Genomic DNA, 21278 nt, shown 5'->3' on the forward strand with positions numbered 1-21278 from the left:
TTTGGCAATGCGAAAATTTTTTTTCATATTTTCTAAAGAATTTTAAAAAAATCTTTTGAAATATAAAAATTCTATAGAAAATTATAAAATTTTAAGTTGATTAAGCGAAAAATTTTGAAAAAAATTTGAAAAATTTTGGCAATGCGAAATTTTTTTTTTAATATTTTCTAAAGAATTTTACAAAAATCATTCGGAATATAAAAATTCTATAGAAAATTATAAAAATTTTAGTTGTTTAAGCGAAAATTTTTAAAAAATTTGGCAATGCGAATATTTTTCTTTCATATTTTCTAAAGAATTTTAAAAAAATCTTTCGGAATATAAAAATTCTATAGAAAACTATAAAATTTTAAATTGATTAAGCGAAAATTTTGTAAAATTTTGAAAAAAAATTGGCAATGCGAAATTTTTTTTTCATATTTTTTAAAGAATTTTAAAAAACTATTTTGGAATTCAAAAAGTTTTGGAAAATTCTCAAATTTTAAAAAAATTCTATAGGTTGGCAATGCATTAACTGATAATAGTATAAAAATTTAGTTGGCAACACCAGGAAATTACTATGAAAATATTAAATTTGTTGGCAATGCGAGAATTTTGAAAAATTCTAAATTAAAAAAAATAAGTCTTTATAGTTTGGCAAGGCGAAACATTTAGTTGGTTACTCCAGAAAACTTAAATAAAAATGTTTGCTTGAAAAATTTTCAAAGGGAAGGGTTTCATTATTTAAACTAGAATTTTTAGAATGACTCTATTTTACAAAACCCTAATATTTCTTAACCACACTACTACTGCCGCATTCACTACTACCCGCCGACGAACCATCGCCCGCCCAACGACGCCGTCTAGCCTCTTTGGCCGCCTGCATTTGGGCCGCCACCCGACTGGTCGTAGGAGTTGCATCAAAATCATTATAAAATTCCACTTCATCATCGGCCGTGGAATCGTAAGCGTTTGAAACATCTCCACCGCTGGCACCACTGCCACCGCCACGATCAATATCGAAACTAACATTCTTACTATCTCATCCACCCCTGTGCACCTGTACCGTGGCCTCCGCCGACTCCTGGCTGCGCAATTGCTGCCGGTATTCATCCAGCTCCTGCATGCGGTACGTGCCCAAATTCACCTGCATCATTAGGGTCTCCATGATGCGTTCGTTCTTCAAGGCCTTGGAGGGCAAGACAATGGCCAGCAGTTCGGAGGGCGAAATGCGACATAGATTTAGATCGCGTGTCAGTCTCTCCATAATGCACTCGAACTCGAACTGGGTGTCTCTGTTGGGTTGGATTTTCATTTTGGAGACTTTGTTGCGGGCCCAGGCCAGCATGGCCTCAAATTTCCGTATCTCGGGACATTGCAGTTCACGGCACATGATCATTTGCACCATGGACTCGGAAAGATTAAGGAACTCAGGACATTTAAACAGGCTATGGGCCTTATTCTCCACAAATGATAATATCATATTCACCAAGTCCGTGGCGGAGGTGTAACGCCAGTAATAGTTCTCCAAGGAAATCAGCATGGGACACACCACCTCTATGCGCAGAAACTGTTTGCAATGATGAAAACAAGCCTGCAGTAATTCGGGCAAATCGTAATGCTCAGCGGCACACAACAGGCCTTTAACAAATAAAACAAAATTTAAGTCAAAAAAAGTTAAAGTTTTAATTCTCTTCCTGAACTTACCCGGTATTGATACACAGGTCAAAGGACACGTCCCCGTATGCAAATAATCCAATAGCACTCGAAATGTATCCGGATCAAATTCTATTATAGTGAATTCAGTTTGCGCCAATTTCGCTCGATCCACCTTTTGAGCATCGGCACACACCGACAGTCTGGGCACGCCCAAATTATTGCCCGACCTATCTTTGTCTTTATCTTTGCTATCCCTGTCTATAGATTTGTTGTTGTTGTGTTTTTAATTGAGCAACACGAAACAAAAACAAAAAAAATTGTAAACAAAATCATAATAGCAAATTATAATAAAAAAAAAAATTGAAAAATTCACCCCCGATCCAAGGTGTTTAGAAAAAATGTCATGAAGAGATAAAAATGAGAATAATTTGTTTTAGTTTTGTTTTTTTATGAGTTCACAAAAGTTTAACGAGCACACAAAACGAACAAGGCATGAGAGAGAGTGAGAGAGAGAGTAACAATTGTTGAGTGTGTAAGAGAAAATATGTTGAAAAGGTGAGTAAAAAAAAGGAAACAAAAGGTGAATAACATTTAATACAGATTTAATGAACAAAAGAAAACATCAATATGAAATTAGGTGAATATGGAGAGTTTAGAATTTAGTTTTGTAATTATGAATTTTTTAATATTGTAAAATTTAATTAGAACTCAAAGAAATAGTTTAGATAATAAAAGAAGAGGTGAATTTTATGAATTTTATGAAATTTCATAAATATTTGAAAATGTGGTGAATTTTTTTTTAGGCAAAAATAAATTTTCAAAATAAAAAAAAAAAAATTTTTGAAGTGAATTTGTTTTTGTTAAATTTGAAATTACATTTTTGTTGAATAATTGTTAAATATTTATTTGAAATCAAATTTTTGTTGAAGATTTATGAAATTTGTTTGAGTGGTGAGTATATTTTTGTTAGTGGTGAGTTTAAAAATGTTTAAAATAGTCAGTTTTTTGGTGGAAATTCATGAAATTTTTTGTAAGTTTTCAATATTTTTGGTGTGGCGAATTTGTTTTTGTTGAATTTATATAAAAAAAATGAATTTTTTTAAAATGTTTATGAATTTCGGGTGTTGTGAATTTGTTTTTGTTAGTGGTGGGTTTTGAATTTTTGAGAAAAGTTGGATTTTGTTCAAGATTTATTTCAAATAGCCAGAATTGGGGTGTGGTGAGTTTATTTTTGTTAGTGGTGAGTATGAATTTTATATGAAAAATACATTTAGATCAAAATTTAAAAAATGTTTAAAGCATTTTGCATGTGGTGAGTAAATTTTGGGTATGGTGAGTTTGTTTTTGTTAGTGGTGATTATGAAATTTATCAGAAAAAGTTCGTTTTTGTTTAGAAATTTTGAAAATTTGGTTTAATTATACAGATGTTTGAAAAATTTAGGATGTGGTAAATAAATTTAGGGAGTGGTGAGTTTGTTTTCGTTAGTGGTGAGTATAAAAATGATCAGAAAAATAGTTTTTCGTTTGGAATTCATAAACATTTTCAAGATTTTTTAAGAATTTTGGTGTGGTGAGTTTATTTTTGTTAGAGGTGAGTATAAAATTTATCAAAAAAGTTTGATTTTGTTTAGAAATTTTAAAAATGTTAGTTGATTTAACAGATTTTTGGTGTGGTGAGTATAAAATGCATGAAAATGTTAGATTTTGTTCAAAATTTTGGTAATTATGCCAGAATTTTGGTGTGGTGAGTTAATTTTTGTTAGTGGTGAGTATAAAAATGATCAAAATTGTAAATTTTTGTTTGATATTCATGATATTTTTTGGAAAATTTTCAATAATTTTGGTGTGGTGAATTTATTTTTGTTAGTGGTGAGTAAAAAAATTATCAAAATATTAAATTTTTGATTAAGATTCATGAAATTTTAGAAAATTTTTCAATATTTTTGGTGTGGTGAGTTAGTTTTTGTTCGATATTCATGAACATTTTGAGGCATATTTAATATTTTTGGTGTGGTGAATATATTTTTGTTAGTGGTGAGTAAATAAATTATCAAAATATTAAATTTTTGATTAAGATTCATGAAATTTTAGATAATTTTTCAATAATTTTGGTGTGGTGAGTTTATGTTTGTTAGTGGTGAGTATAAAATTTATCAAAAAAGTCCATTTTTGTTCATGATTTATGAAAATTTTAATATTTTTTGGTGTGGTGAATTTGTTTTGTTAGTGGTGAGTAAGAATTATTTAAGAAAAATTAAAAATTAAAAAAGATTCATGAAATTTTAGAAAATTTTTCAATAATTTTGGTGTGGTGAGTTTATGTTTGTTAGTGGTGAGTATGAAATTTATCAAAAAAGTCCGTTTTTGTTCAAGATTTATGAAAATTTTAATATTTTTTGGTGTGGTGAATTTGTTTTGTTGGTGGTGAGTAAGAATTATTTAAGAAAAATTAAATTTTAATGATTATTTAACAAATTTAGTTCAAATTTAAAAAATTAAATTTCCACAAATGAAAAATTTAAATATGAATGATAAATTTTGTTAATTTTAAAACAAGCCAATCCATTTAAAAGGTTTTTTTAAGGAAGAACGATTTGAATTTTTAAATAAAAAAATGTTAAAAACACAAGCCAATTTTTGTAAAAATACCATTAAACAAGCCAAGAACATAAAAGAAAAACCATAATCCAATAAAAAGTTTTAAATTCACAATTGTTGCAACACATCACATTAGTTTTTTACAAGGACATTTTATACACCATATTTTATACAGGGCAAAGTCAAAGTACAAAGGACACGTAACGTAACGTAGTGTTTGGTATTATTTTGAATTTTTGATTTTGAATAAAAGGAAACATAAAGAAGACGAAAAAAAAAAGAACACACATCGATATATTTGTATTTATAGAAATTCAAACTCTTACTCGAACAATCTGTGGATGAAATCCATTTCTTTTTGTCTTCCGGATTCAATTGATTGGCATTCTTATTGCGTATGGAACGACCCCAGCCAGCAGTGATGGTGCCGAGGCGTGAGAAGGCGCGCTTAACCATGGGCGAGGAAGGAACACTTTTCGGTCGTATCGAATCGGAATCGGGTACGGTGAGATAATTATTACTTTTGGGTTTTTGATTTTGTGGTGAAACCAATGAAGGCGCCGGACGCGCAAATATTTCAGCAACTGGTATTTGTGGTGAACCGAAACCGGTTTGGATGCCATAAAGCATTTCCTAAATATTACAATATTACATAAGAAAATTACTTCATGTAGACTCTATGTATGTGTGGGAAAACTTACCTGAAACACTCTACTGCGAACACCCAGTATCGCTCGCACGCCTATAAAGCGTGCTTTCTGTTTTGACTGTCCCACCAGAAAGGTGACATCAAATAAATGAGCATTTGTTAGGCACGATGGTTCTAGATTTAAGAAAACTCTAGTAAAATCTTTTGCCAACTGTTCGTAATCTTCAAACTGATCACGCACAGAATCCAGCAAAGGTGATGATGGTCTCATGTGGCCTAATGGAAAATTTCAAATTACATAAATAAAAAAAATATTATTAAGGGTTCTGATTTTGTATGGATAGGGCTGTAAGAATGAGCTACAAACATGTATGCATGCATTTCATAGCAAAACCAATTATTTGTTTGTTTTTTTTTTCAGTATGCAAATGGGAGGGACCACTTTTATTTTTCAGATGTAGATTTGGAAATGACAGAAAATGTGAAAAAACGGAAATATTATAAGAAAAATGTATATGTTTTAATTGAATTTGTGTTTTCAGAATTATTTACAAGGAAATCTATTCAAAATAAATGAAAATTCGATAACTTTGAGGTGTGGTGAATTTTGTTATGTTAGTGGTGAGTTTGTTTATCAAGTATTTTATGTAAAATAACTACTTTTTTACCATCAATAATGAAATTTAGAAGAAAATTTGTAAAAATTTTGCTGTGGTGAATTTTTATTTGTTAGTGGTGAATATATATTTTTTTAAAAATGAATTTTTAATAAGAATTTTTTATGTTTTTAAAACTTTTGCTGATTTTTAATCTGAATTTACAAAATTTTTGGAAAATATTAGAAATTTTAGGTGTGGTGAATTTGTTTTTCTTAGTGGTGAATAAAATTTTTATAAAAGTAACTCATATTTCTGAGGTATTTTTGAAGTATATAGGAAATATATAAATTTTTTGGTGTGGTGAATTTAGTTTTGTTAGTGGTGAATATAAATTTTATAAAATAAGTAGATTTTTGAGGTAAAATTAAAGAATTTAAATTAAATTCTATATAAAAAAGCTTATTTATGTTAATTAAGTATTTATAAAATATATTTTCTATCAGAATTTCCAAAATTTTTGGCAAATATATGAAATTTTAAGTGTGGTGAATTTCTTTTTCTTGGTGGTAAATAAAAAATTTATAAAACTAACTGATATTTGTTAAGCATTCATGAAATATATGAGAAATATATTAAATTTTTTGGAGTGGTGAATTTATTTTTGTTAGTAGAGAATATACATTTTTTAAATGTTTTTATTTTTCCGTAGTTTTTAAGCAATCTTTGAAGAATTCTTGAAATTTTTGTAAAAAGTACATTTTTTATCAAAATTTATAAAATTTTAGGTGTGGTGAATTTCTTTTTCTTGGTGGTGAGTAAATATTTTCTAAAAGTATCACATATTTGTTAAGTATTTATAAAATATATGCGAAATATGAAAATATTTTGGTGTGGTGAATTTCTTTTTGTTAGTGGTGAATACAAATTGTATCAAACGAATAGATTTTTCGGAAGTTTTTAACAAATTTTAAAACATTTTAAAAAATGTATGTAAAAAAGTTAACTTTTCATTATTAATTAAGAAATTTTAGGTGTGGTGAATTTAGTTTTGCTAGTGGTGAATAAAGATTTTATAAAATTAACACATTTTTGTTAAGTAGCTATACAATTTATAAGAAATATATTAAATTTTTGGTGTGGTGAATTTCTTTTTGTTAGTGGTGAATATAAATTTTATAAAATTACTAACTTTTTGAGCCAAATTCTTCATATTTTTGTAAAAAAGTAAATTTTGTATGAGTTTTTATAAAATTTAAGGTGTGGTGAATTTCAATTTGTTAGTGGTAAGTATAAATATAATAAAAATAACTGCATTTTGTTAAATATTTATGAAATATGTGGCAAATATAGAAATTTTTGCTGTGGGGAATACACAATTTATTAAATAGGTAAATTTTTGAGCAGAATTTATGAAATTTTTAAAGAATTGATGAATATTTACAAAATTTTAGGAGTGGTGAATTTCTATTCCTTAGTGGTGAGTATGGATTTTATAAAAGAAACTTATTTTTGTTAAGTATTTATTAAATATATTGTAAATCTATAAAAATTTTGGTGTGGTGAATTTCAATTTGTTAGAGGTGAATATAAATTTTATAAAAAAATCATATTTTATAAAATAATTTATAAAATATATGATAAATATACAAATTTCAAGGTGTGGTGAATTAATTTTTGTTAGTGGTGAATATAGATTTTCAAAATATGTAAGATATTTAAGTAAATTCCAGCATATGGTGAGATTTCTTTGTAATTCTTTTAATCTCTAGTAATTTGTCAATATAAATTAATATTTTGTTTTAGATTTTCCTATTTGCAATGTCATTCAAACATGCCTTTTCATATGCACTCAACTATTTTGCCACAAAATTCTTTTATATTCAGATTTTAAGGCAATTTATCTGCCATAAATTTCTAAATAAGTACAAATATTTTTCTAGAAAGTATATAAATTTACCATTTGATATTAATTGACATAGAAACATACATACTTATATTAAATTTTAATCTCTAACCATATTGAATTTGCACTTAAAATTACTCAACCATAATACTGGTCAGTCAGTACATTTGCATTAATCAAATATTGAAAGAGAAATCAAATATTTTTTGTGGCTAAATCAATTTTGTATGGACGTACTAGTATTTGAATTTACCAAACGAACAAAAAAAAAATCAAACTGATAAACTGATTGTTGGTTGTACAGGAAATGTAACACAATTGTAAAATAAATACCAAAAATATTTTTACTTGTAGTGGTTTGTTTAATGCTTGTAGTCAGAAATCCAGAAATTGAGTATTAAAATCATATTTGTTAAACAAATACTCGTACTATGGATTTACCACAACCTCCTCAATATCCCATTACCAGCACTCTTTTTGTTTGTTTATAAACAAGTATAGTTTTTGAAGGTAAGTTTAATAAAATTTATATGCAAGCAAAAGATAAATGTTAAGGATCTTTGGAGTACTGTCTTCTGACAGCAGTTGTAATATTGAAATAAAAAAATTGAAATTTGAATGAAAAGGAATTTTACAGATTTTTGAAAAACTTTAAACTCCGGTTGGAATATGGATCTCAGAAGCTCTGAAAAATATGGCAAACTCTTCTACTCAAACGTTAAGGTTCTTTGGAGTACAAGCTTCTGATAGCACTTGGAATATTGATATCTCAAACAGGAATTCTAAATGTTTTTGATATTTATATTAATAAAACTGGAAGAAAGGAATCTTTTAACACTAAAATCAATGAAATTAAATTAAAAAAATTATTTTTTTTTTGTGAGATTTTGAAAATCTTCAGTCTGCACTTGGAATATTGGGACTCCTAACTGGATTTTAAGATGTTTTGGAGAATTATTTTAATAAAACTAGATGAAAGGAAGATTTTAACAATGAAATCACTAAGATAATTTACATTTTTTTTTAGTAAAAATTAAAATTTTCTTGGAAATTTCAAAGATTTTGGACATCTTCAGGTTAAGTTAAGGAATATTGATATCTTAAATCAATTGTTGCTAAATTTTGTTACTTTATATTAGTAAAATACACAGAATTAAAGCTTTGTGTTTTGAAAATTATGCCGAAACTCTTCTAGTTAAATTTTAATGATCTTTGGAGTGGAGCCATCTCCTTCTGACTGCACTTGGAAAATTGTGATCTCCAATAGAAATTTAAGATGTTTATGGGATTTATTTGAATAGAAATAAATAAAAACAAGTTTTTCATACAAAAATCAATACTTTACTTTACAGGTCGTGTAGGAAAAAATTTGAATTTTGCTGGTAATTTTGGAAATTTTCAAGTTAAGATTGGAATATGGATATCTTAAATCAATTGTTGCTTAATTTTGATACTTTATTTAAGTGTAGAAAATAAAAGGGAAGCTTTTTATATTGAAAATTTATAACCAAATTCTTTTAGACATGGCAAACTTTACCAGTGCAATATTATAGATCTTTGCTGTGTAGCCTTCTGATTGCCCTTGGAATATTGTGATCTCAAACAGGAATTTAAGATGTTTTTGGGATTTATTTCAATAAAACTAACTGAAAACAAGCTTTTAATATTAAAATAAATAAAAGATTTTACACTTTGTCTAGGAAAAATTTTAATTTTGTAGGGGTTTTGAAGATTTTGGAGACCTTCATGGAATATTGTGATCTCAAACTGGAATTTAAGAGGTTTTTGGGATTTATTTCAATAAAACTAGCTTTAAATATTAAAAGCAATGAAATAATTTACACTTTGTCTAGAAATTTTTGGAGTTTTGAAGATTTTGGAGATCTTCATGATAAGGTTGGAATATGATCAATACAAATCAAATATTGCTTCATTATGATATTTGACTTTGGTGTAGAAGAGGAAAGAAGAGCTATTTGTATTGCAAACATTATTGAAACTCTATTCATTAAATTGTCAACAGTCTTGGATTGTAGAGTCCCTACTACACAAGGAATATTTTGGATACCTTCATGTTAAGGTTGGAATATGAACATCTGAAATTAATTATTGCTTCATTATGATATTTAATTTTAGTGTAGTAGAGAAAGGAGAAGCTGATTGTATTGCAAACATTATTGAAACTCTCGTCATAAAATTATCACAATCTTTGGAGAGCAGAGTCCCTACTTCACTAGGAATATGTTGGAAATCTTTAAGTTAAGGTTGGAATATGAACATCAGAAATTAATTATTGCTTCATTATGATATTTGATTTTCGTGTAGAAGAGGAAGGAGGAGCTTTTTGTATTACAAACATTACTCCTTCATTAAATTGTCACAATACTTGGAGTGCAGATTTCCTACTACACATGGAATATTTTGGAGATATTTAAGATAAGGTTGGAATATGAACATCTCGAATCAATTGCTGCTTAATTTTGATTAGTCTAATGAACAGATTAGAAGTATTCAGAAAATTCCATCCAAACTCTTCTAGTCAAAAGTTAAGAATCCTTGGAGTACACTTGGAATATTGTGATGCCAATCTGGAATTTATGATATTTTTGGGATTTATTTTAATTAAACTAGAAGAAAGGAAACTTTTAGTAATAAAATCACTGAAATATTTTGCACTTTGATGAAATTTTTTTTTTGAAAATTTCGAAATTTTCAGATCCTCAATTGAAAGTTGGAATATGGACCTCGAAAATTGATTGTTGGTTAATTTAGCCAATTGATTTTAGAGAATAAATAAAAGGAGAAGCTTTTTATGTTGCTAAGGTTACAAAAAATTCTCTTTAGTGGAGAGTCCCTATTACATATGGCAAAATTTTAAAATCTTCAAGTTAAGATAGGAATATGGACATCTGAAATCAATTGTTGATTAATTTAGCCAATTGATTTTAGAAAATAAATAAAAGGAGAAGCTTTTTGTATTGCTAAGATATGGCAGGATCCTTGGGAATGTAAAAGAGGAAGGAACATCTCTAAGTTATATAGAAATCACTGTGTTGTGGAGCTGCTGATATAAACAGTGTTCAATAGGAGTATTAAATACCTTTATAAGTCATCATAGGCATATTATGATACTTCCTTTCCAATTTTAATACGGCTTTATATAATTTTCTTTTTGAGAAACACGTAAACAAATCTGTCATAATTTATTTACACACATGGAAGTAGGAGTTAGGAGACAAAATCTTTTAAAACATATTTCGTGCCTTTAAAAAAAAACAAGGTATTTATGCCAAACATGTAATAGCTACTCGCTCCTTTAAAAAAAAACAAACACATCCTTGCGCTTAGCTGTATCCAAATACATGAAGATAGAAAATGGAGAGTTGTATTGGATGTCTGTAAAATTTTACTTTGTAATTTCTGTTTAAATTGAAAATATATGTAACGCTTTTACAGATTTCTTTAATTTTTTTTTCACACATATCCTTTTAAATGTATACATTATTGTAATTTTTTTTCTTTTTAATGCTTAAGGACTTTCAGATTGGGTTACAAAAATCCTTGTGAGTTTGAGTTTATAAATTTTGTGTATTATAGAGGGAGTTTGGGTGTATGTTTTCCTCATTCCTTGGATGGTATTGTAATGGTAGTAAGTATTTATTTAAATGGAAATTTAATACTTGAATTTATGTGTATTAATGACTTTTAAATAGGTGTAAGAAAGTGCTTAAAATTACTAGATTAAGGTCCAAAGAGAGTATTAAACATAAAGAATTTTTGTAAAGAAAATTTTATATTTTTGATGCATTTAAAGGGAGAAGAGGGTTTGGGTTAATAAAGACATGTGCTTGAGTAACTTAGATATTAAGAATATTGAGTTTATAAGGTCTTTAAAATTTGTGTTATGTATCCATTTGACTACGACCTTTGTGAACATCCTTGGAGCATCCTTAGAATTATTGAAATATTTTGGAGAGCTTCAAGTTAAGGTTGGAATATGGACGCATGAAATCAATTGTTGCTTAATGTTGATACTTTATATTAGTCTAATAGACATAGCAGAAGTTTTTTGTTGTGAAAATTTTTTCCAAACTCTTTAAATTTTTTTTTAAGATTTCCTGATTTTGAAAATTTTCCAGTTAATGTCAAGTTAAACTTGGAATATGGACGTATGAAATCGATTATTGCTTCATTTTGCTAATTGATTTTATTGTATAGGAGAAAGGAGAAGCTTTTGGTATTGCAAACATTATTGAAACTCTATTCAAAACACTGTTAATATTCTTGGAGTGTCCCTGAAATAAAAAAAATATTTTGGAGATTTTCAAGTTAAGCTTGGAATATGGAAGTGTGAAATCGATTGTTGCTTCATTTTGCTAATTGATTTTATTGTAAAAGAGACAGAAGAATCTGTTTCTATTGAAAACATTATTGAAACTCTATTCAAAACACTGTTAATATCCTTGGAGTGTCCCTGGAATAAATAAAATATTTTGGAGATTTTCAATTTAAGCTTGGATTATGGACGTGTGAAATCGATTGTTGATTCATTTTGCTAATTGATTTTATTGCAAAAGAGATAGGAGAAGCTTTTGGTATTGCAAACATTATTGAAACTCTGTTCATAACATTTTTAACATCCTTGGAGTGTCCCTAGAATTAATGAAATATTTTGGAGATCTTTAAGTTAAGCTTGGAATATGGACGTGTGAAATCGATTGTTGCTTCAGTTTGCTAATTGATTTTATTGTAAAAGAGGCAGGAGAATCTGTTTCTATTGAAAACATTATTGAAACTCTATTCAAAACACTGTTAATATCCTTGGAGTGTCCCTGGAATAAAAAAAATATTTTGGAGATTTTCAAGTTAAGCTTGGAATATGGACGTATGAAATCGATTGTTATTTAATTCTTCCAACTGATTTTATTGTATAAGAGTAAGGAGAAGCTTTCGTTGTTACAATCATTATTGATTGTCATGATATTCATGAAATTGTTAACATGCTTTTAGAGTACCTAGTCCCTAAACTAGGATCTCTGAGATTTCTGCTTTTCTTTTGGGATCTCTTGTATGTTCCTGTAAGCATTACTTATTCCCCTTTCCTTCAAGTCTAGTTAATACATCACTTTGATAAAGGTTTCGTCGTTGACTAACGTCCAAAGTTAAATTCTTTTCTTATCGTTCCATTCATTTTTCATGCCTGTCCAAGATAACAACTAATTTATGCCTGCATTTAAATGAAGCAATAAAACTGTTTGTTTGGTTTTTTAACATTTAGCTTAAAGAGGAAATCAATATTGTTAAACAAATTTCATGTTGCTGTCACCGGAAGTTGTTACCCACATCCCCACAAGATCTACGATACTCTGACAATGTCATTGATAATCATGTTGAAACATTTGATGATGTATGTGGCCAAAAAGGATAACAATGAAAATGGCTTTAAAAAAAAAATCTGTAAAAAGAAACAGCAATGGCATCATTTATTATACACCAAGATTAACAGCACAACATTAAGGCGTTGAAAGGGATATAAAATCATGAATGAAAGAGAGCAAAGGGAGAAAGAGTGAGTTAGAGAGTAAGGAGGGAGGGGAATATGAGAGTATGAGTAGTTTTTAACTGCAAGTGCTTTGCAGCGTTTACCTCATAAAACCATTAATCACATTGACATGTGATTGGATTTATTTCCCACGAAAAAACCAGCATAAATTTTAAGACATTTATGGTTAGACATTAAAAAAACGGGGGGAAATGAATTTTGGTTAACATAAACAATATAAAGGGAATCTTTAATACGCCTTTAAGGGACATGTACTTAAAGTTAATATGAAAAGCAGGGCATAAGGAAATATATAAAGCTTTTAAAGGGTTCAATAAAGGGGGTTTCCAAAAAGCTGTAATTGTAAATAAAAACATGCCTAAAAGGTTGAGACACTTTTATTTTTTTAGCTTAAGGTTTAATTTTAAAGCAGGGGAGATTCTAATCTGGTCTATATGCAACAAACCAAAATAGTAAAATTACGAAAAGTTAGCGAAAGTAGTGGAAAAAAAAGTAGTGACAAGTAGAAGAAATAAAGGGTCTCACTCCCAAAACTACATACTATGCTTAACACACAGTAGCACACAGCACACTTCAACGTCCAACGATGACGAGAGAGGTGTGATTGGCGCATTATTGGCTAAAACTCTTGCATGCAACATTTTTCTATATTCTTCCTCACCAATTGGTCGCCATGAGCCGCGTCGATAGGGTTTTGGTATTTGGCCCGTCTCAGCGTGATTGGATAAATTCATTACCAAATCCTCTAACATTTGTGAGCGGGTGCGTTCCTGCATGCGGGCAAATTTTGGCGCCGAATATGAGGCACGTTCGCCATTCACGATTTTCGTTAAAAGCCATTCTCTATTAATAAGAGAGAAAGATATATTTATAGAGAGAGATAAAATGTTAAAATATTTAAGAAAATTAAAATTTCTGCTTACCTAAACATTGGTCCTTTCTCGAATACCGATTGTTCCCACAAATAGGGTTTGTAGGCGCCCACTTCGTCTCGCGTCACTATCGACACTTCGTAGCGGGTGGGTTTGTGTTTTATTCGGGCCGAGACTCGCACCTGTAAGGAAATTAAGAAACAAACAAATTCCAAAAATTCATTTCAAAAGCTTTTTATAAAAAATAAAATTTCGTATAAAATCTTCAAAAGCTTAACAAGTTTGCAAGCCTTACAAGCTTTTGATAAAAGCTTTACAAGCTTTACTAGCTTTTGGTAAAAGCTTTACAAGCTTTTGGTAAAAGCTTTACAAGCTTTTGGTAAAAGATTTAAAAGCTTTTAACAAGAGCTTTAGAAGCTTTTTTATAAAAGCTTTACAAGCTTTTTATAAAAGCTTTACAAGCTTTTGATAAAAGCTTTACAAGCTTTTGATAAAAGCTTTACAAGCTTTTGATAAAAGCTTTACAAGCTTTTGATAAAAGCTTTACAAGCTTTTCTTAAAAGCTTTACAAGCTTTTCTTAAAAGCTTTACAAGCTTTTCTTAAAAGCTTTACAAGCTTTTGGTAAAAGCTTTACAAGCTTTTGGTAAAAGCTTTACAAGCTTTTGGTAAAAGCTTTACAAGCTTTTGGTAAAAGCTTTACAAGCTTTTGGTAAAAGCTTTACAAGCTTTTGGTAAAAGCTTTACAAGCTTTTGGTAAAAGCTTTACAAGCTTTTGGTAAAAGCTTTACAAGCTTTTGGTAAAAGCTTTACAAGCTTTTGGTAAAAGCTTTACAAGCTTTTGGTAAAAGCTTTACAAGCTTTTGGTAAAAGCTTTACAAGCTTTTGGTAAAAGCTTTACAAGCTTTTGGTAAAAGCTTTACAAGCTTTTGGTAAAAGCTTTACAAGCTTTTGGTAAAAGCTTTACATGCTTTTGGTAAAAGCTTTACATGCTTTTGGTAAAAGCTTTACATGCTTTTGGTAAAAGCTGTAAGAGCTTTTAGCAAAAGCTTTATAAGCTTTTAGCAAAAGCTTTATAAGCTTTTAACAAAAGCTTTACTTTTAACAAAAGCTTTACAAGCTTTACTTTTAACAAAAGCTTTATAAGCTTTTTACAAAAGCTTTATAAGCTTTTTACAAAAGCTTTATAAGCTTTTCAAAAAAGCTTTAAGAGCTTTTCAAAAAAGCTTTAAGAGCTTTCTATAGTTTTTCTTTAAAGTTTAAATCATAGCTTTTTTTCATAATATTACTTACCAATATAAACGTGTGCAGAAAATGACTCTTTATGCAGGCAGGACTAAAGCGGGTATTATCAGCTTCCAGAAACACCACACAAACAATATCATTGCCAATGTGACGTTTTCTTTGCAGCTTTTGAGGATCATGACGTTCGTAAGGCAATAACGTTGAGACATGAAACATTATCTCAATATTACGCCAATTTGTATATACAGAGTACAGACCTAAAACAAAACAAAAAAAAAAAGGTTTTGAAAAAAAAGCTTTTTCTTTATTCACAATAAAAGTTGTCAAACCTGTCAAGTCATGCACTGTATCAAGGCCACCTTTGTATTTATCGAAACCCTTTAAACGAACACGATCACCTAAAAGGGTTAAGAACTCATCGAAGAGCAGGGAATTTTCATTATTGTCTAAAATTTGCTCCTCCGTATATTGATCCTCTTTAACAAAAATAACACCAACTTTTAACTCAGATTTAATAAAAACCTACAAACGATTTTTAATTAAATAAATATCTAATAATGTTAAACAAAAAACCTACTTGATCTAATTTCAGTAATTCCTCTGGGGTATCAGGCAATTGGCCCAAGGTTAAGGGAGGATTTAAATTAACTTCTTTGCCCAAAGATCTAACCACTTCCTCGCGGTTATATCTATAAGTTATAAAAGAAGATATTATTTACAAAAAATTCATTTAAATTATGATAAAATTTACCTGTCGGCAAATACACAAGAGGCGGGTATCAGACCATGTACTGTATAGGAACCAGCTCGCACCAATATCCGAAACTGATCGCGCCCATTAAGCGTCTCCTGCTTAATGGACAATATCACCGGACCCAAATCTTCGTCGCTGGTAAAATAGTTCCAGTGCTCGCAGCCAAAGAAATACTTCTCGTACGTTTCCTGTTCCACGGAGATCAGCTCGAAGGCGCCATTTTGTTCCCATTGTTCTTCGATTGTTGTCTTTTTCCTAGGACTTAAACATTCGCATAAAAATACAACAACAGGGGAAGGGAAGCATAATCAACCAAACAAACAAATAAATAAACTTAAACAACAACAATGGAAATGGCAGATGTCACAGAAGGTGGGGAAATGTTTCAATGCAAAGAACTCAACCCAAATGAAAAGAAAAGCAAACAAAAAAAATGTAAAAGAAAAAAACCTAAGTAGGATTAAATGGGTCTACCAACACATACCTGGGTGTGGCCTCAGAGTCTTCATCATCCTCATACAGGTCACTGCACTCACGCTCCAAATAGGCATCACTACTATTGCCGCCTCGTATGTCCTCATGTTCCGAATCACTTTCATCCCAAATGGTGTGTGTGGGCGGCATACTGATTTTCTGTCTCGAACACTCAATCCAATAGCCCGGGGTGGGCATTAAATTATGAGGATATTCTTCACAAATCTCATCTGGAACAGAGAAATTTAATTGAAAATATTAGTTTAGACTTTTGAAATAAAATGAGGCATATTTTTGGGGTTTAAAAGGGGCTCAAAATAATTGCATTTAACAGGAGATAATTGGAAAAGTTCAAGAAATAAATCTATAATAATTATAGAGATGTTTTCTTATTCTTAATTATGAAGAATTCTTTATTAATTCATGATTTTTTAAAAAGTAGTAGATTTACTACTATTTTTAATAACATTATTTTACAAGCAAATTACAGCCAGACATCATGTAATCAAAATACAATTTCAAAAAAAGTACTTATTACAAATTTTTAAAAAGGTACTTTTCTACTACTTTTTTAAAAACATAAATTTTTGCGTAAATTATAAAATAACAGGCAGATATTGGTTTCTTATAAAGAAAATATAACAAAATTTATGCAAAAACACTTTTAAATCTTTATTAAGCGATATTTTTATAAAAAAGTAGTAGATTTACTACTTTTTTTTTAAAACATTATTATATAAAATAATTACTCTCAAATAATATGTAATAAAAACAGAATTTCAAAAAAGTACTTTTCAAAAGTTTTTGAAAAAGTACTTTTCTACTACCTTTTTAAAACTTAAATTTTTGAAATTATTTTTTAAGAAAATTACTACCAAACATCATGTAACTAAAACATAATTTCAAAAAAGTACTTTTTACAGTTTTTGCAAAAAAATACTTTTCTACTACCTTTTTAGAAATTAAAAATTGTAACGAAAATTATAAAATAACTTGCAGATTTTAGATTTTAATTAAGGAACTACCTTAAAACTTATAAAAATATAAATTTAAATGTAAATTATATCTTGTTTTTTAAAAAAGTAGTAGATTTACTACTATTTTTTACAACATTATTTTACAAGAAAATTACTACCAAAAATCATGTAACAAAAACACAATTTCAAAAAAGTACTTTTTACAGTTTTTGCAAAAAGTACTTTTCTACTACCTTTTTAAAAATTTTAATTCGTAGCGAAAATTATAAAATAACTTGCAGATTTTAGATTTTAATTAAGAATGTACATCAAAATTTATAAAAATATAAATTTAAATTATATCTTGTTTTTTAAAAAAAAGTAGTAGATTTACTACTATTTTTTACATTATTATTTTTTAAAAAAATTACTACCAAACATCTTGTAACAAAAACACAATTTCAAAAAAGTACTTTTTGAAGTTTTTGCAAAAAGTACTTTTCTACTACCTTTTTTAAAAATTAAAAGTTGTAGAGAAAATTATAAAATAACTTGCAGATTTTAGATTTAAATTAAGAAACTACCTTAAAATTTATAAAAATATATTTTTTAAACTAAATTATATCTTGTTTTTTAAAAAAGTAGTAGATTTACTACTATTTTTTACAAGATTATTTTAAAAGAAAATTACTACCAAACATCATGCAACAAAAACACAATTTCATAAAAGTACTTTTTACAATTTTTTGGAAAAGTACTTTTCTACTACCTTTTTTAAAAATTTAAATGTTACGAAAATTGTAAAATAACTTTCAGATTTTAGATTTTAATTAAGAATGTTTATCAAAATTTATAAAAATTTAAATCTAAATTATATCTTGTTTTTAAAAAGTAGTAGATTTACTACTATTTTTTACAACATTATTTTACAAGAAAATTACTACGAAACATCATGTAACAAAAACACAATTTCAAAAATGTACTTTTTACAGTTTTTGTAAAAAGTACTTTTCTACTACCTTTTTTAAAAATTAAAAGTTGTAGAGAAAATTATAAAATAACTTGCAGATTTTAGATTTAAATTAAGAAACTACCTTAAAATTTATAAAAATATATTTTTTAAACTAAATTATATCTTGTTTTTTAAAAAAGTAGTAGATTTACTACTATTTTTTACGACATTATTTTACAAGAAAATTACTACCAAACATCATGTAACAAAAACACAATTTCAAAAAGGTACTTTTTACAGTTTTTGCAAAAAGTACTTTTCTACTACCTTTTTTAAAAATTTAAATTTGTTGCGAAAATTGTAAGATAACTTGCAGATTTTAGATTTTAATTAAGAATGTTTATCAAAATTTTTAAAAATATAAATTTAAATTTAAATCTAAATTATATTTTGTTTTTTAAAAAAAGTAGTAGATTTACTACTATTTTTTAAAACATTATTTTACAAGAAAATTACTACCAAACATCTTGCAACAAAAATACAATTTCAAAAAAGCACTTTTTGAAGTTTTTGCAAAAAGTACTTTTCTACTACCTTTTTTTAAAAATTTAAATTTGTTGGGAAAATTATAAAATAACTAGCATATATTTGATTTTAATTGAGAATGTACATCAAAATTTGTGTTTTTAAAAAAGTAGTAGATTTACTACTAATTTTTACAATATTATTTTATAAAAAAACTTACTACCAAACATCATGTTCTGTTACATAACAAAAACACAATTTCAAAAAAGTACTTTTTACAACTTTTTGAAAAAGTCTTTTCTACTACTTTTTTAAAAACTTGAAATTTTGCTGTAAATTATAACATGACAGGCAGATATTAGTTTCTTTTAAAGAAAATTTGTAAAAATTTATAAAAATATATTTTTAAATCTTTATTAACCAATATTTTTATAAAAAGGTAGTAGATTTACTACTATTTTTTAAATCATTATTATATAAAAAAATTAATTTCAAATATCACGTAACAAAAACACAATTTCAAAAAAGTACTTTTTACAACTTTTTAAAAAGGTACTTTTCTACTACCTTTTTAGAAATTTAAATTTTGTCTTAAATTTGTAATATAACTTTCCGAGTGTTTTCCTAGATTTACCAGAAATTGTACCTAGAACTTGATTTCTTTTGTTGCATATTTTTAGGCTTATATAACAACTTGTTGCTGGCTTCAAAATGTATTCATTAAACCAACTTCACCAGCTGGCTAATTTTATTTATTTTTATTTTCACTTTATTAATTTCTAGCATACAAAACGTGGCATATTTTTAGACATTTCATTAACATTTACATAAATTATGTTTGGCACGTTTTTGTTTGTTTCTTTGTTTGTTATTAGCTGCATAATTATTTAACAGTTGTGTTTATTTGCTAATTAATTAATAGTGTAAATAATCTATATAAAAATAGCATTGCAATGATGTCTGTTATTATACAATTAAAAGAATTTTCTAGGCATACTTTTAGGCGTTGCTATCTTAATTTGTTTGAGTGTAGGTATATTTTTAACCAGGCCATATGTTTTTTTTTCGTTTGCCTTCAAGCTTTTATTGTATAATAAAGTGAGAATGTTTATTGTTTGTTATATTTTTTAGTTGATTTTTATTTATGGCAAACATTTTATGTGGAAATTTAATTAAATAAAATTAATTAGTTCTAGTCAGCAGCAAAAAAGAGCTGTCATAACAAATAAATTATTATTAATTTTAAATGTAAAAATAATTGATTTGTGTTAAAGAAGTAAAATATTTTAAATTATTTGAAATTTAAGCAGTTTAGTTTTAAAATTAAGGGAAATATTTAAATTTTTTATAGAATAAACGATTTTTTCATTAAAAAATATGTTGCCTACTTTTAGTATTTTGTATTAAACAAAAAGTGTTGCCTAATTTTAGGGGTTCAATTGTTTTGTTTATTTTGGTTTTTATTGAAATTATTTGTATATTTAGCATTTTTTTCTATAAATTTTATCTAGACAAACATTTGTTTATAATTTCCAATAATCAAGTACCAATTTTAGATTTATTTAACAGAAATATGAAGAGCAAAGTCTTGTCCCTCATCATATTTCTAGCTTGTTATTTAAATTTGTACATTTTCAACATTATTTTACATTTACATTTTACCTAAATAAATAAATTTGAATGCCTATTTTCAGTTCTATCCTCACTTATTTACTAAAAAGCTATGCAAAGAAATGGAAAAAAACCGAAACAACAAATATTTAACTATACATTTGACTACCTTAAGGCCATCAGAAATAAATACATTTAAAACATCTTGTTGATTTGTTTACGCCTCCTCACTACCACTACCCTTATCATTACCCATAAAATTCCCAGAATTTCTGTGCATCTGAAAGCGTAATTATGCTAAATAAGTATTCAGCACAAAAAAAGGTAAAATTCTAGAAAATATACTCAAAATTATAATCACATGATTGAATAGATAAGCATCACTTATTTTCTACATTGTTATTGGCAACTACAAATAACTGAAGCATATAATTAGGCTTGTAGATTAAAATAAAACGAAAAAAAGTATAAAATTAAATGATTAAATTTAGCTAGTTAATACAAATAATTGGTTTTATTATAAGAAATTAATTTTGCAAAGTTTTTAGAAAAATTTAAAAAAAGTATTAAATCTACTACTATTTTTAAAAGAGCTTTTCAAATCATTTCCAAAACAAAAACTTAATAATAGCATAATTTTATTACTTCAATGTTGTAAAAACTAAATTTTTTAATTTTTTTAAAAAAGTACTTTTCTACTACCTTTTTAAAACGATGAATTTTGTTAGAAATTTTAATGGAAATCATTAGCATAATTTTTTTATTTAGAAAAATATCTTAAAAATAACTAAAATTTACTTTTTAAAAAAGGTAGTAAATCTACTACTATTTTTAAATAGTTATATTTACCTAAATTTTAACAGATATTTAACAGAAATAATTTGTTTTATCTTAAGAAATTAAAAATTTTAAGAATTTCTTTTTTCCTAGGGTTTTTTTGA

At 27.3% G+C, this 21278-nt stretch overlaps 1 protein-coding gene across 1 annotated transcript in view; it reads right to left on the reverse strand.

Annotated features, from left to right (window-relative positions):
• Positions 1–763: 763 nt before the first annotated feature.
• rsh (radish) overlaps positions 764–21278 on the reverse strand; it is a 91585-nt gene continuing 71070 nt past the window's right edge. The window contains exons 4-15 of the mRNA XM_065509623.1: positions 16304–16523; positions 15817–16074; positions 15643–15754; positions 15395–15587; positions 15114–15322; positions 13874–14004; positions 13612–13793; positions 4938–5161; positions 4563–4869; positions 1687–1896; positions 1038–1620; positions 764–977 (exon numbers count right to left, since the gene is read on the reverse strand). Coding sequence (XP_065365695.1) covers positions 764–977; positions 1038–1620; positions 1687–1896; positions 4563–4869; positions 4938–5161; positions 13612–13793; positions 13874–14004; positions 15114–15322; positions 15395–15587; positions 15643–15754; positions 15817–16074; positions 16304–16523 — 2843 coding nt within the window. The remainder of the gene's footprint in view (positions 978–1037; positions 1621–1686; positions 1897–4562; positions 4870–4937; positions 5162–13611; positions 13794–13873; positions 14005–15113; positions 15323–15394; positions 15588–15642; positions 15755–15816; positions 16075–16303; positions 16524–21278) is intronic.

The sequence above is a fragment of the Calliphora vicina genome, chromosome 4 (assembly GCF_958450345.1).
Source record: "Calliphora vicina chromosome 4, idCalVici1.1, whole genome shotgun sequence".
NCBI lineage: Eukaryota > Metazoa > Arthropoda > Insecta > Diptera > Calliphoridae > Calliphora > Calliphora vicina.